The sequence below is a fragment of the Rhipicephalus sanguineus genome, chromosome 6, assembly GCF_013339695.2.
Source record: "Rhipicephalus sanguineus isolate Rsan-2018 chromosome 6, BIME_Rsan_1.4, whole genome shotgun sequence".
NCBI lineage: Eukaryota > Metazoa > Arthropoda > Arachnida > Ixodida > Ixodidae > Rhipicephalus > Rhipicephalus sanguineus.
The window spans coordinates 141,035,102-141,049,424 of record NC_051181.1 but is presented as its reverse complement, the minus strand read 5'-3'; the positions used below and the strand labels follow the sequence as shown (position 1 = coordinate 141,049,424).

The 14,323-nt window shown below is 45.7% G+C and overlaps 1 protein-coding gene across 1 annotated transcript in view; it reads left to right on the top strand.

The window, feature by feature from the left end:
* Positions 1-14,323, top strand: part of LOC119396571 (cytochrome P450 302a1, mitochondrial) — a gene marked incomplete in the record, with an annotated part of 43,865 nt that overhangs the window by 25,827 nt on the left and 3,715 nt on the right. Inside the window, 3 exon segments of the mRNA XM_037663836.2 lie at positions 6,316-6,475; positions 7,995-8,164; positions 11,936-12,014. Coding sequence (XP_037519764.1) covers positions 6,316-6,475; positions 7,995-8,164; positions 11,936-12,014 — 409 coding nt within the window.

The window sequence follows — 14,323 nt, the reverse complement described above, 5'->3', positions numbered from 1 at the left end:
TATGGCGGGCGAGAATGGCGGGGTTTCACCGCGACCCTGACAGGCGACCTGCACGTGTGCTTTTTCGCGAGAACATTGTTCAATACATAGATGTGCTCAAACAACGAGACTTTATTCCTGACTGGCTGGGCAGGGTTGAACCTCTGGCATACCTTAAGGAATTTTAGAAAGCCAGTCCCGTAATTTATTTTTTATTATTTTATTTCATTAATATTTTTCATCTTGACACATTATTGTAGCAATGTGTATTATTACTGTAAGTGGTGTCTGTTATTGATGTACATGTGACATTAATAAACCGGCAATAAAGAAGAAAAAAAGACCATGGCGCAGTGGATAGCGTGCCCGGCATGTGTTCTTGCGGACTGAGCGGTCGTGGGTTCGACGCCCGTTGGCGGAACTTTTTTTCTTTGCCATCTGATCGTGCGAATTTTTACGGCGTCACTTCCGTGACGGAAATACGTCACTGAAGTCTTGGTGGACCCCGGCATAAAACACTTTCGTGTTAAAAAAGATCAGCGTTCCGGATGCCAACCCTTTTGCCCAGAAGACACATTGATTCAACGGCGGCTTTCTATGGCCACATCACGCTACCGTTTGAGTCGCGAGAAACGCAGTCTCCCTTCGATTTCTCGAGTGCGTAGTGCCACTCAAGCGTCACGCCACGTATCGTATGTCGATAAGTGCGGTGGAGAGCTACAGTAACAAGGGAGTAATACATCTCAAGTGCTCCTTGAAGGCTTGACAGTACACTTTTTCGCTACCCGATAGTTACACATTCGTGACATTGCCTGTGAAACCTGCGGTTTCGTACAGAGTAGTAGTAAGGGTGTATACTAGTAGTAGATGAGTAGTAAGTGGCCTATAAGGGAGGGGTAGTAAGAGGCATATACAAGTAGTAAGGGACATGTAATAAAGGACAAGGGACGAGTAGTAACGAGCATACAAGGGACGAGTAGTAAGGGGCACATGTAATCGACGTGTAGTAAGAGGCATATAAAATGCGTATAAGCAATGAATAGTAAAGGGTATATACGAGTAGTATACAAGTATAACGGACACGTATAAGGGACGGGTAGTAAGGGGAATGTAAGGGACCAGTAGTCAGGGACATTAAATGGGCATACAAGGGACGAGTAGTAAGGGGCACATAGGCTTCCCAAGCAACGCTTAGCGGCGCTGCTGCTCTTGACAGGCAGCGCCATCTCTGGCAGAAAAACAGAAACTGGGGTGTTAGTAGCGCGTTTTCCCTTCTCTCCACCGCGTTGCTGCTCGCTTCTGTGCACGTGCAGAGCTCTCGCGGTGCACTTGCGCCGCCTCACAATGTACCGCTTGCAGTGCGGCTTCAAAAGGATTTTCAAGCTTGACTGGCACTTCCGAAAAGCGAACTTGATAAAATGAGGAAGGCTCGTCAATCACGTTACCGGTGAAGAGCAGACGATCGACGACAACGACGCCCGACTCAAAGCGAGATGCATTTCCCAAGTCGCGATTACACCGTGTAGGACGTATACCTCGAGGTAAGTCTCATTCTGTCATGTTAAAGATGAATAATGGTATTCATGCACTCCGAAATGAAGCCGTACCCGCTATCGATGTTCTGCGGCGTGGACTACAAATCATATGATTGTTGTTTTGATATGCCATGCTTACAGTAGCAGCCGTGTACTTTCGTGAACGTACGTTTGCGGCGTGCGAAAAAAAGATTATACGGCCATGGCACTGCTTCCTGAGAAGGTTAGAGTCAAGTCCTCCGTGCCGCTGGAGAATCACCTGCCGATTAAGACGCGAGGCAGCTAGCTGAGCTTTAACCACTGTGAAGCAAGATGAACTGCTCGCCTCGTTTTTTCGGCTCTTGCGTCATGCTTGCAGTCTCTTTTTATGATCTCGACTTGACCGGCGTATAAAACCTGTTGCGTGAACGCGGCTAGAAAATCGCACAAAGTCAGAAGGTGGTTACTTCAAGGTTGCAATTGCAAAGCATGTATTAAGTGCCAGTTATATTTAGCGGCTTAAATATATATCGCCCCAATAAAGTGACAAAAACAAAACAAACCTGCAGAACGATGTCAAAGCTTGCTGAAAATGCACAGACGTCCGTTCCGGCGTGATAAAGCAGCCTTCCCGACGCGTGAAATGCAGGCGCCGAACTTCTGACAATGTGCGGAGTTCAGTTGAATTCAACCAACCGCGCAACGCTAACGGTATAACGCGAATGTGAACGTTCAACAACGACGGGTCACACGAGCACGGGGAATCAAAACACAAAGTTGCTTCACCTACAACCGTAACTGGACTTTAACAATGCGAGAAGACAGCGAGTAATCGTTACTGTAGTCGCTGCGTGAATGCGCCCCGTTACTTACCGATTCAGGTAGTCGGAACGAACGAAAGCGATGAACTCAGACAGCCGAAGTAGAAGGCGAGACAGCGCTGTCAGCTATCCACGCTTGCCGCCTTTATTTCTCGTGCGACACGCCCGGGAACCGATACAGTTTAACACGTGAATCGTGTGTCTTGTCTGCACTGTTGTGGCTGGCCACTAAGCCGCAATACTTCGGACCACGCTTGCGCTTCCGCGGGGTCGCTTCTGCCATCGCGGAAATGCGCAGCTTCGCACAGCAAGCCTCTCGGTTCAACGTACTCAGCTGACGGCCTCCCAGTTACCCGCACCGAGAGAAGAACGCGTGCGCACGTGCGCTACCGCTACCGTGAAAGGGGCTGAGTCGGCCGCGCGAAGGTTCAGAGCTTTCCGACAGAGCCTCAGCGCGGCTGGCGCGGCGCTCTCGTCGCGCCGCAGACTTGAGCTTGGGTTCCCTACGCGAGTAGTATGCGAGCAGTAAGGCGCATATGAGATGCGTATAAGGGATAAGTAGTAAGGGCCATATCCGAATAGCCCGTGCTGAAAACAAGGCGAGATTGAAAACATCGCGGGCGTGGACGACTACGACGTAGCGAAGATCGGAAGCACGCGAGCTGCCCGAAACTATACCCCAATCATCGAGGCTCGTCGTGCTGCCCATATGTGTTTTATTGAAGACGGCTTGAAGAGGAGCTTGGGGGGGGGGGGGGGGGGGAGTAAATATGTTAGTATCGAATGGAGAGGGTCTAAAGGAAAAAAAAAAGCATGCCGGACCACACCATCACTGGATTGAAACTGAACGAAGACAATCTGCCATTTCTTTTGTCTTTTGGAAGTGGACGCTTGGTATTTAGAGTTAAGATAGCGGAAGTACAAACCGGAAATGAATCATGAAATTGGAAGTAAACACCGGATGTGCACTACCTTTGGTTGTCTCGCTTTTCTTGCTGTTTATTTCGGTCAAAAATCAGACATCGCACATAATATCACTTTACAGAATGTGGGTGTAAGGGGCCCTGGAAGACACGGTCTTCAAGAAAAAGAAAAATTGTTAAGCCAAGATTTCACAAAACTTGAAACAGTTCAAACTGTCGAATTGGAAAAGTTATTTGCGCTTGCGCATTGTGCCTTTCGAGAGTGAGAGAGAGAGAGAGAAAGTGAGAGGGACCGAAAACTAGAACTAAAAAGAAAAATTCATGAAGGGCGGCACAGAATACAGGCTCCGCGCAACAAGAGTACGTACTGGCGTTCAATTGCCTCCTACATCGGTATTGATTCTCACGTCCAGTAGCGGACCAGCAAAATAACAAGCAGCCTTCAAACACGTGCGCAAAGGTCGCAACCTTTAGCGGTAAGTGCCCACGCTTTTGTTTCGAGAAGATAAGGTCAGACTCGAGGTTATTTTGCGCATGTTTTTACGTCAGATACAGATAGGGTGAGGGTGGCGCAACACTTAACATGCACCGGTATTCAAGAGCAGGAAAGTAGCGTGTTTTATTTCTTGCTAACGGTAAGACAGCAGACGTACAATAACCACTGGTTAACTTTTACAAAACGCGTGGGTATCCCGTCTCTTAGTCCACAACAGTGCAAATATATAGAGGACCAGTAAAAAGACAGACAACAGCGCTGTCTTTACATATTTCAAGTATGCCGTACCAACTCGCCCAAGCATGCACTTTAGTTGGTTACTAAGATACTAGCATTTTTTTTAGTTCTACCTTGAGGAGCTACGCACAGTTGAAAATTTCGAGTTCGAAAGCACCATGGAACTCTGTCACTTCTTCTTCTTTTATTTTTGAAACGGTGAAAAAAAGGGTAAAAGTTCATTGTCACTTTTACTTCCCAGTTTCCAGCTAAAGGACGCGCAGAAAGCGTCGGACTGTTTTTGAGACTGAAATGATCGATATGATTTTCATCATCTGCGTCGGGACACTCTAGGACACGTCGTACCAGCGGAGCGTTGATAGAGCCCTTGAAATTGCGTGGGAGTGTTTACGTCGCGAATTTCTCGACAGCACAGCGCAGTTCAATGAAACGCGAGTAAACGTACTTTTATTATGCCCGCTAATGGAGCCCAGCTTCGTGAATACGTATTCGTCATATGCAGCGACGTATGCGCGCTCGCACTCGTTAGTCTGTGCAAACAAAATAGCGACACATGTAATACTCATTACATATAATGATCGGCGACTGAAATGTAATAATCGGACTGCATGGTGGCCGATGACTTTTGCGTCACCAGGTAGTGCTGGGGAGCTCGCAGAGGAAACATTCTATAGCAATGCGTTAAGAAAGCTCTCTTTCTCTTACCGCACTGCGTCAGCACGGCATGAGAACAAAAATCACAGCATATCCAGGGAGTGGATGATGATGAGTGGGCGAAGCTGCGGAGGTTCATCGGTAAACCGTGAATCTTCCGTGAATTCTGCCCAGTACATCATCACCGACGTGAGATCGGGCGCGTTTATACTAAAGGTTCGATGAGTTATGACGACTTGCAGCTCACTTTAATTTTACATGTACGCTGTGAATTTTCATTGTTTAGAAAACCATTGCTTTAGAAAACATCTGGCGTCTTTCGTTAAGCAGCTGGCGTTGTCTTACACCAGGGTTTTCTAGAGTTACGCGAGATCGGATACAAAAGAGTTATGTGGCAGGCTTACTTCGTATAATATTACAATTTGTTGCTATCACGGTGGACGACGAATAAAAACAGCGCTAAACATGGAGGATCAGTAAAAAGTCTACCATGCAGAACCAACCAGCCTAATCAAGCACATTGTTAATGTTGCTATCACATTCATTGCTGTGCACTTGCAGTAAAACTGCGATTTTAACACGAAAGTGTTTTATGCCGGGGTCCACCAAGACTTCAGTGACGTATTTCCGTCACGGAAATGACGTCGAAAAAATATACACGATCAGATGGCAAAGAAAAAAAGTTCCATCAACGGGCATCGAACCCACGACCGCGCGGTCAGCAACAACAAATGCCCGGCACGCTATCCACTGCGCCACGGTCACAGACTGCAGAAGCTTTCCAAACGCGCCTTTTATATCTACCACTCTCCCGGTCGGCGGGGTGGTGTTGCCCTCTGGGAGCGATAAGGTAAAGTGATTCGTCATTACTGTGGCCTCCGCGACTAGCACCTGCAACGCGTTACACGTCCGTCCCATTCGGCGCGTTTTCAATACAAGTTCAAGTTTGTCAATGAATTAACACACCGCGAGGTGGTGACCATAGCGCTATCGTCGTAAAAGCGTCAGCCTCGCTCATATCATCACGCTAATCCAAACCAAAAATAGCTCTGCGACGCGCGCCTGTCTCACCTGGCTGTAACACCGCGTTCCCCGCTCACGCGCTCGCCGCGAGAAAAATCGCGGCCGGGCTACCGGGGCGGCACGACGCGCTTTGCGTTTCCATCTAGTCCGGCCGTGGTGTTCAATCACATTCTAACATGCCGCGGGATGGCGACCAAGTTCTGCGTCCAATATGAGACGCTCTTTTGTCTATCACACATCGTTCTCTGATTACGCTTTCACCGTCAACAACTACAGCTACCACAAGGGTTTGTTTAATCACTTAGCATGGACGTTAGTCGTCGGGATGGAAATGTACCAACATTCATCAAAGTGGGTATATCCACGTTAAACGGTGCTATAGCTGCCAGACTGACATTGTTCAAACTCTCTTATATGTATGTACAGTAAACATTCAGTTACTTCTGTAAGAGCACGCTTTACTTTCGTGTTATTCCGATTCCTATGACGGAGGGATCAACCATGTTTTTTTTTTCTTTCTCCTATTTCTTCTTTCTCCTTTCTTCTCCATTTCTATCGTATTGCTTATGTATGCTGAACCTGCATTTTCATTTTTGCCCGTTCGCAGGCTTCGCCGCACCTCGTTTTTCTCATTGTTTGCCCTTTCTCTCGGTTTTCCGTTAGCGCAGTGTAGTCAGCAAGTACCTGGAGAAAGCCAAAGTGGGGGAGGAGGGTCCTGAGACTGGGAAAGAGCGCACTGTGCTCGAGAAGTTCCTCGCAATGCCTGACGTCGACCTCAAGGACGTCTTCGCCATGATACTCGACATATTCCTTGCCGGCATCGACACGGTAAGTTCTGCGCATACTCAAGAGCTGTCCTTGTAGAACGGTTTATTGTTACGCAGCTTATTGGATTTTGTACGCTTTCAGCGAATGTGAGGCATGGTCAATGATCTCCCGCAGCCACTGACAGCCTGAAGCTTGTAATGAGCAATAATTATGTCGAATGTACTTATCTTCTGCTAAGCTTACTGGTGAATGATAGTAAACACCTCCTAATGCGGGTTTTATTTCCTAATTCTAGTGGTAAGTTTCAATACTACTGCAACTGATATTGAAGTGGCCAGGTTCACCTCAAGCTGCTAATCGCAGCTTTTATTTCCTCGTCATCCTCGCAGTTAGATTCCGAACCAGTTCAAATTCAGATACAGCATCCCCTGTGCGGACGTACAACTATTGCGCGTACAACACTGGCAACCGACATATTTGTTCGTATGCCAGTTAATAGGATACTCAAAAGTCTTGACCACATCTCCATAGCTAAAAAAATGCAGCTTTCTTTTTCGTTTACATTTTCGCAGAGTCGATGACTATCAGCAATGCATTATCACGGGAAAAAGGTTCACTTATTCCATGGCATGAAGTCATCAGCGCTGGGCTTCCCCAAGGGAACTCATTCTCTTCACTGACCGAGGCCGATGCTGCTTAGATTCGGTGGTGTGACGAGAACCGATGCGGTTATCGCGACGCGACCCACGATGAAACCACGAAGCAGAATCGAAAACACGTTCTTCACTCCTTCCACTCGGCTTGTCACACGCTGCGAGTGGCAAAGATTGCTGAAGACTGTCTTGTCAGCTCGCGTCGAAGTAACGCTGATCTGTGACCGTAAACCACTCGAAAGAGTAGGTCAATGTCACGGTCCGCTTTACGCGATAAGCACTAGCTGACGCAAACGCTGATGTGAGACTGCTTTTATGTAATAGCTTTATATGAGCCGTTCTGGCTATAGTCTTGTATATCCGTGCCGCAGAGCGTGTCTCCGAATTTGAACTAACGTTTTCAACCTGTCCCCCCCCCTCCCCTTTCATCAGCTTCTCATAAACCCTTCAAACTTCAATATCGTCGTAGCGATAGCGGCGAGCACCGTCGTCAATAACCTGATCGTCAGTGAAAGACGTCGTCTTTTATACATGCGTGATCCAACATTCCAACGTTATCGCTAATGCTCGCGTTAGCCTCAGAATGAACTCAACTACTCGTGTCGCACGTGCAATCTTATGAGAACAGTCTGAAGCAATAGCCAAGGTCCCCAAACATTCCGGCGCGCCCGTGCGTCGAGCGGTGGCAACACGTGTGACCGCTTTTGTCAGTGAAGCCCGGTCAAAATTTCACGGTCAATTGTGGCAACTTCATTTTATGGAGAATCCTTCGCACGCTTATATGCTAATTTTATCAGAAGTACAGATCTCCCGGCTTCGGTCAAATTGTTTTCCTCCCACCTAACCCGTTCTTTGACGCAGCACTGATGCTCCTATAAACTGCGTAGCTTCGAATGACGTAACTAATTATGCTCCAATCATTCCAGACAGCATACTCGACCACGTTTATCCTCTACTACCTGGCCACGAACCGGCGGTGTCAGGAGAGGCTGGCTCTCGAGCTGGCATCCCTGCTGCCAACCAAAGATTCAAAGATCACCGCGGAACAACTTCAAGAGGCTGTGTACCTCAAAGCCTGCATCAAGGAAAGCCTAAGGTACGCCAAGAGGTTGCCGCATTATTGAGATGTAACCGAGTCCGTTGCGCAATCGCTGTCCAACAACTGTAAAAGCCATCGCGTTCTGTCGTCCAGATACGCAAGTTTTGTTTACAAGAAAGTAACGCTTGGGTCATTCCCTTACACTATCGCTAATAATGACGTCGAACCCATCTACAATAGCAATTCATCTCGGATACATAGAGAGTCGTGGTTCGCAACGTTTACAACGAAGCCATCTGAATAACGAAGTAGATTTAGAGTGCGGAACACTTCATTACAAGGGCTTTACGCAACTTTGTAATGGTTATTGTAGTGCGTGAAGTTAAAAACTAGGTAGCGCCTATTGCGCTAACTTGTTTGCAAAATGGTAGTGCTTCACTGCAACATCACGAATTGGCCTGTGTCTGTTGTTACGGACAGTTACGCCCTACTAATTAACTTTTTTATGTATTCAAGCTTAGTTAAAATGAACACAAGGATCGACAGCGTATAAAGAACAATAGATAGATAGATAGATAGATAGATAGATAGATAGATAGATAGATAGATAGATAGATAGATAGATAGATAGATAGATAGATAGATAGATAGATAGATAGATAGATAGATAGATAGATAGATAGATAGATAGATAGATAGATAGATAGATAGATAGATAGATAGATAGATAGATAGATAGATAGATAGATAGATAGATAGATAGATAGATAGATAGATAGATAGATAGATAGATAGATAGATAGATAGATAGATAGATAGATAGATAGATAGATAGATATGAAATGAATGAGAGGGAGCGTAGCCAGCATAATATTCCGGTTTGCTACCCTATACCAAGGGGTGTGGGGAGTAGTACGCGTAAAAACATAACTACGCGTATGTGGAGGTAGAATGTGGAGGTAAAAAACAGCGAAGTATTTGTTTTTCCAGTCGATGCATGTTGCCGTCTCACTTTCATTGCGCCCCGCCCAATATATTGCACGCTGACTTTTTTCAAGCCAAACAATGCTGCAGCAAAAACACAGCAATAGACGCAACCGGAAGGCTAACGACAATAATGCGAGCTGAACGAGAAAAAAATATCGCGGCAGTTTCATCGCATGTCTATGCGAAGCGACAACATTCAGATTGCGACGGTTGTCCAAATATTGGCCTTCGTACTGCGTATGTTTACACAACGTTGTTCTGTTCCGTACAGCTGCGCAGGTGATATGCGACCGAGCCAACAACGTTTTGTAACAGAGACACGACATGACGCAAATAGCACAACGCTACAAAACATCCATGCGGGGGTTCAGTTACATTATACAAGGTTTCTTTTGTTGAATGTACGCGCGATTTATTAAAAAAAATACTTGGCATTTATCATCGCCAATATAATGTTTTCTGCTTTGACTTTACGGGAAAGCAAACGATTTCAAACTGCGCGAAATTAAAAGAACAACAACACGAGAGAATACCCACAAAGCAGACAGAGAGCATAGTAATGACTGATTTTTTTCACGTAGGCCGTTACAATATATAGGATCACAAATGCGCAGGCGAGATCATACAAAAAATAAACAAACATGGTTCCGGCCTACCTGAAATAAATAATTTGGTAGCTTGCGCTCTATCAATTTCGTGTGTGCTCTTCCGTGTTGTCCTTTTCTTCATTTCGCGCAGTTCGCAGTCATTTACTAAAATGCACCATCTAGCCCCTCAAGATGATCTAATCACGGCAAAGGTTGCATTCGAGTTTTTACCAACAGCGAAACAACGTATCTGATTCTCTTCAAAGAAAAATTGTGAAATGTTGCTTTGTAAACTTGTTTAGGTCACACTGCTTTCGGAGAGTACAGTTTACAAATGTTTTGCATATATTCTACGCCCCTATAGAGAGCGCTGTGACTTTTTAGACAATAAAGACATTTAAAAAAAAAAAAAAGCCTATTACAGTAAGGCACCGTCGTTTTCGCACACGAACTCCACGTCAACGCGGAAATACTTTGCCACAGTTAAAATGACACTGTTGTGACTAATTAGCAAAAACTCGTTAATTCACTTTTTAGTAATTGACTTGAGGGCACGTGTTTATATTACAAAGTTATAGTGCGTGCCAATTTATGGCATACCTATTTTTTAGAAATCGCGAAAGTTGCACGTGGTTCGAAATATTCGTAATCGAATTACAAGGGCGAAATCGAAACCGATCGCGCAAGGCGCACACGAAGCGCGACCGTTCTGCTACGTCAGAGCGGAACTATACCCGTCACAAGGGAGTGACGAAATTTGAATGAAGGCGCGCCGCGGCCGTATGTTTTCGTGAAAAGCTGCAAGTCATCTCATTTGTGCCCGTGCATCGCCTTACTTTTGCGCGTAGTGTTTGGTGCTTATCCGTTTCTTTCGAACTGTTCCCAAGAAAACGGCAATATCAATTTTTTTTTGTCTGGGGTGCGCGCCGGGCGCGATCAGTTTCGATTTCGCCCTTGAATTTCGATGATAAATATCTCAAACTACGTGCAACTTTTGTGATTTCTCAAGATTGGGTATTTCATAAATTATCATGCACTACAACTAATTAATACAAACAACTGCACTCAAGTCAATAATTAAAAATTTAATTAACGAGTTTTTAATTATTCGCGTATACGTTATTTTAGCTGCGGGAAAGTATTTTCGTCTCAACATGGAGTTCATGTGTGAAAACGACAGGAGCCTAACTGCCATAGAAGTTTTATTAAAAAAATCTGTATTGTGTAAAAAAGAACATCCTGTATATAGACAATTTTATTTTAGGTTCATGCAAGCCGTCATGTAGGACTTTATATAAAAGTCCTTATATAAAAGGACTTTATACAAAACTAATAAAATGTTTATATAGAACATTTTATTAATTTTGTACAGTGAAGTCAAGTTAACGATGTCATGATACCACAAATGCATCAGGCCAGCCGTTTTCATGCGTATGAGCCTACTGTGGCATCGTTAATTTAGTTGTCAGAGATGGAAAACGGCAGCGTTAACAGCCCAATGTGGCGGCAGTTAAATACATCTGTAGAGTAGTATACAGCCCCCTTGACTTGAGTCAACTTACTGGCGCAATACTTTGGATAAATATGACGAAGAACCTTAATTCGGAAGTCGCAAAAGAAAGCTTATTCTTGTTAACGCGATACGTGAAGCGACGATCTTCTGTTCTGCTAAAGAAATGTGTCGGCACCATTGTCCCTTTTCTCACCATCACTTGCGAAAGCTTTCAGTCTTACGCGACAAATTTTAGCCATGTTCACTTATGTGGTATTTGCCTGGCTGAAATATTTGGCGGTTTACTCGTAATAGTCCCAGTTCCGGTAAACAGATATTCATGTTATAGTGGACCTAGTGTTATAATATTTATGCGCGTATATGCCACCTCGAAGATACTGCCATCCCGACAAGGTTTTCGAATACAAAAAGAAAACCAGGTTTGCGAACTATAACTTGAGTGGAAGTGAACTCGGATTCACGCGTTGCCTTGATGCAGGCTTTTTGTGTACATCTCAACGGATGGTGACTGACCTTACGCAGACAAATTAGGATCGCAAACTGGTAGTAGTCGCAGTTATATATTCTTTCTATCATTACTTGCATCAGCTCTCCCGCAGTTTCGTTCTTGCATCATATTTTTCACCTATAGTTGTAATGCAGTGCGTCGATTTGATATCACTATTACATTTATGTAGACTGAAATCTGTTTGTCTTATCTTTGTTTTTGTTTGTTTTTATTTCACGCTTGAACAAAACAAGGCTTAGCCCCATCGCGATTGGAGTCGGCAGGGTTCTTCCGGAAGACATCGTGCTCTCAGGATTCAATATACCAGCAGGGGTAAGTTTGGCCAAGCCGAATGCGTGTTGTTATCGCTCGGCGCACGTTTAGCAAACCCGCGATACTTCACGACTCTCTTTTGCCAGTTGCTTTTTCAGTCACTTTGAGCTTAACACACCTTGGGATTAACGTACACGGAATATCGAAACGTAGGGCCATTTTTTTAGGGGCGAAGCTCCTTAAGGCGGCACCCGTTCGTCCCTCGTAGTCGTAGTCGTAGTGCGTAACCAGTCTTACGCTTTGACCTCCAAGGTGGTGCCGGTGGGACATTTTTCCTGTGCGTTGTTGAACAATAAAAAATTCGCAGCGTTAGCTAAAAGCCGACTTTTTCTGGTCTCTCATTCCCATTAGCAGCCATTCTTTACCTCCAAGGGAGTGCCTGGTGAGATTTCTCCTGTGCGTGATTAAACAATAAAAATTTTGTTCAAAACGCCGTTGATTGATGAAATAAACCAACGAAAGACGCCAGATGTTTTCTAAACCAATGGTTTTCTAAACAATGAAAATTCACAGCGTTCATGTAAAATTAAAGTGAGCTGCAAGTCGTCATAACTCATCGAACCTTTAGTATAAACGCGCCCGATCTCACGTCGGTGATGATGTACTGGGCAGAATTCACGGAAGATTCACGGTTTACCGATGAAACTCCGCAGCTTCGCCCACTCATCATCATTCACTACGTGGATATGCTGTGATTTTTCACGTTTCGCCTCTATTAATATTCGGCCACCGAGGCCTGGAATCAAATCAGTCTATTCAGAGTACATATTATTAGTACGCAGAGTAAGGGAGACAGCTAAGCTTTGTGTAAAAACTCGCAGGGCCCCTTATGCACTCACCTAAGGTGACTGCAAGGCGAAAGCGGTCTTCTTTTTCTTTTCAGTCGATGCATTGATTTTGCCCCGCCACTCTACGAAAGCTTCTTGCACCTTCGGAGGCACCTCGCCGCGTTTTGCACTGCCTCCGTGATCGGCCGACCTTTCACCAAGCTACGATGTCATGTGATGACGCCGTCATGTGACATTACGTCCCGTGACTTCACTATGACGTCACAAATTTTGGCGACCTGGGTGACGTCATCACCCAGGTCTTATGGTGACGTCATCACGGGACGATGATTTTTTTTTTCCATCACTCGTGTTGACACCACCGACGAGGGACGCCCGTCAATTTTCGCGTTTGATGAGGCATCTAAGGCTTTGTCCTTAATAAATGTCAGCCGAACGATCCCTTGCGGAACACGAAATGAGCATATCTCCGGAGCGAACTTTCCCGACGAACTTCGCGCGTCGAGTAAAGGAACAGCGGCACGATACAGGAACTTCGCTGCGCCGCGATAGAGGCGCCGAACGACACCGTGCGTCGGCCCATGGCCTCCGAGATTGCGCGCCGGCGGGTTTCCCCGCCGGCACGCAATCTCGGAGGCCATGGTCGGTCGTTCGCCTTCGGATGAAGCTCGTCGCTCACACGCCGATGAACGCCGCATGCAATCCGGCCTTTGGTGTGCTGTGTACTCTACTGCGTCAGCGCTCTATAAAGCCTTAAACCACTGAAAACCGTCTCAGCATCCTCAAAGGAAACTTTATTGAAACGGTACATGCAAGCGCTAGAGATGCTTATAAACTAAATACTTATAAATTGCATCACTGTAACTTACGCAAATGCTAGACGCAATCTTATGCAGACTGCAGTAATACAATCTACGCTACCAAGCAACTATACAACAACAAACACATTAACTAAAAGCATCGTACTTCTCAAGGTGATAAGGGGTGGGGGAAGAAAAAAAGGAAAAAACGGAAAAAGAAAGGGGGAGGGGGCGTGTAGCACGGGAAGTTGGGTAACTTGTTGCTTTTTCTGAACTCAGTATGGCGCTGCTCGAAATTCCAGTTTCTCCCCACGTAATACGAAAAAAAAATGTTGCAATGGCTTAGCTCGGCTATGCCAGGATATACGTAGCGTTAGCAAAGATTCAGCTGATTATTCCTAAATTTTCGAGTCTCCGCAGCACGTTTAGCCTTCTTCTGTTCATTCTTCCTACGCTCAACCGCTAATTGCCAGGCAACTACTTCGGGATCCGATGAGTTAAGCTTGTTCGCTCTTATGCGCCGGTGAGCAGCATTTGCGATCTTCTTCTCCATGGCTATACCACACTGGCAAACGCCAGTCAGAGGCGCTATCAAGCGGCTCCAGCGTAGTGTCAGACGGAGACTGCACAGCGAAGACGAATAGCTGCGCGCGCGCGGCGCCACTGCGTCTGCCACGGCTACGACGTCCCTGTCTCTGGAATGCGCAGACCGGCGGCGGCG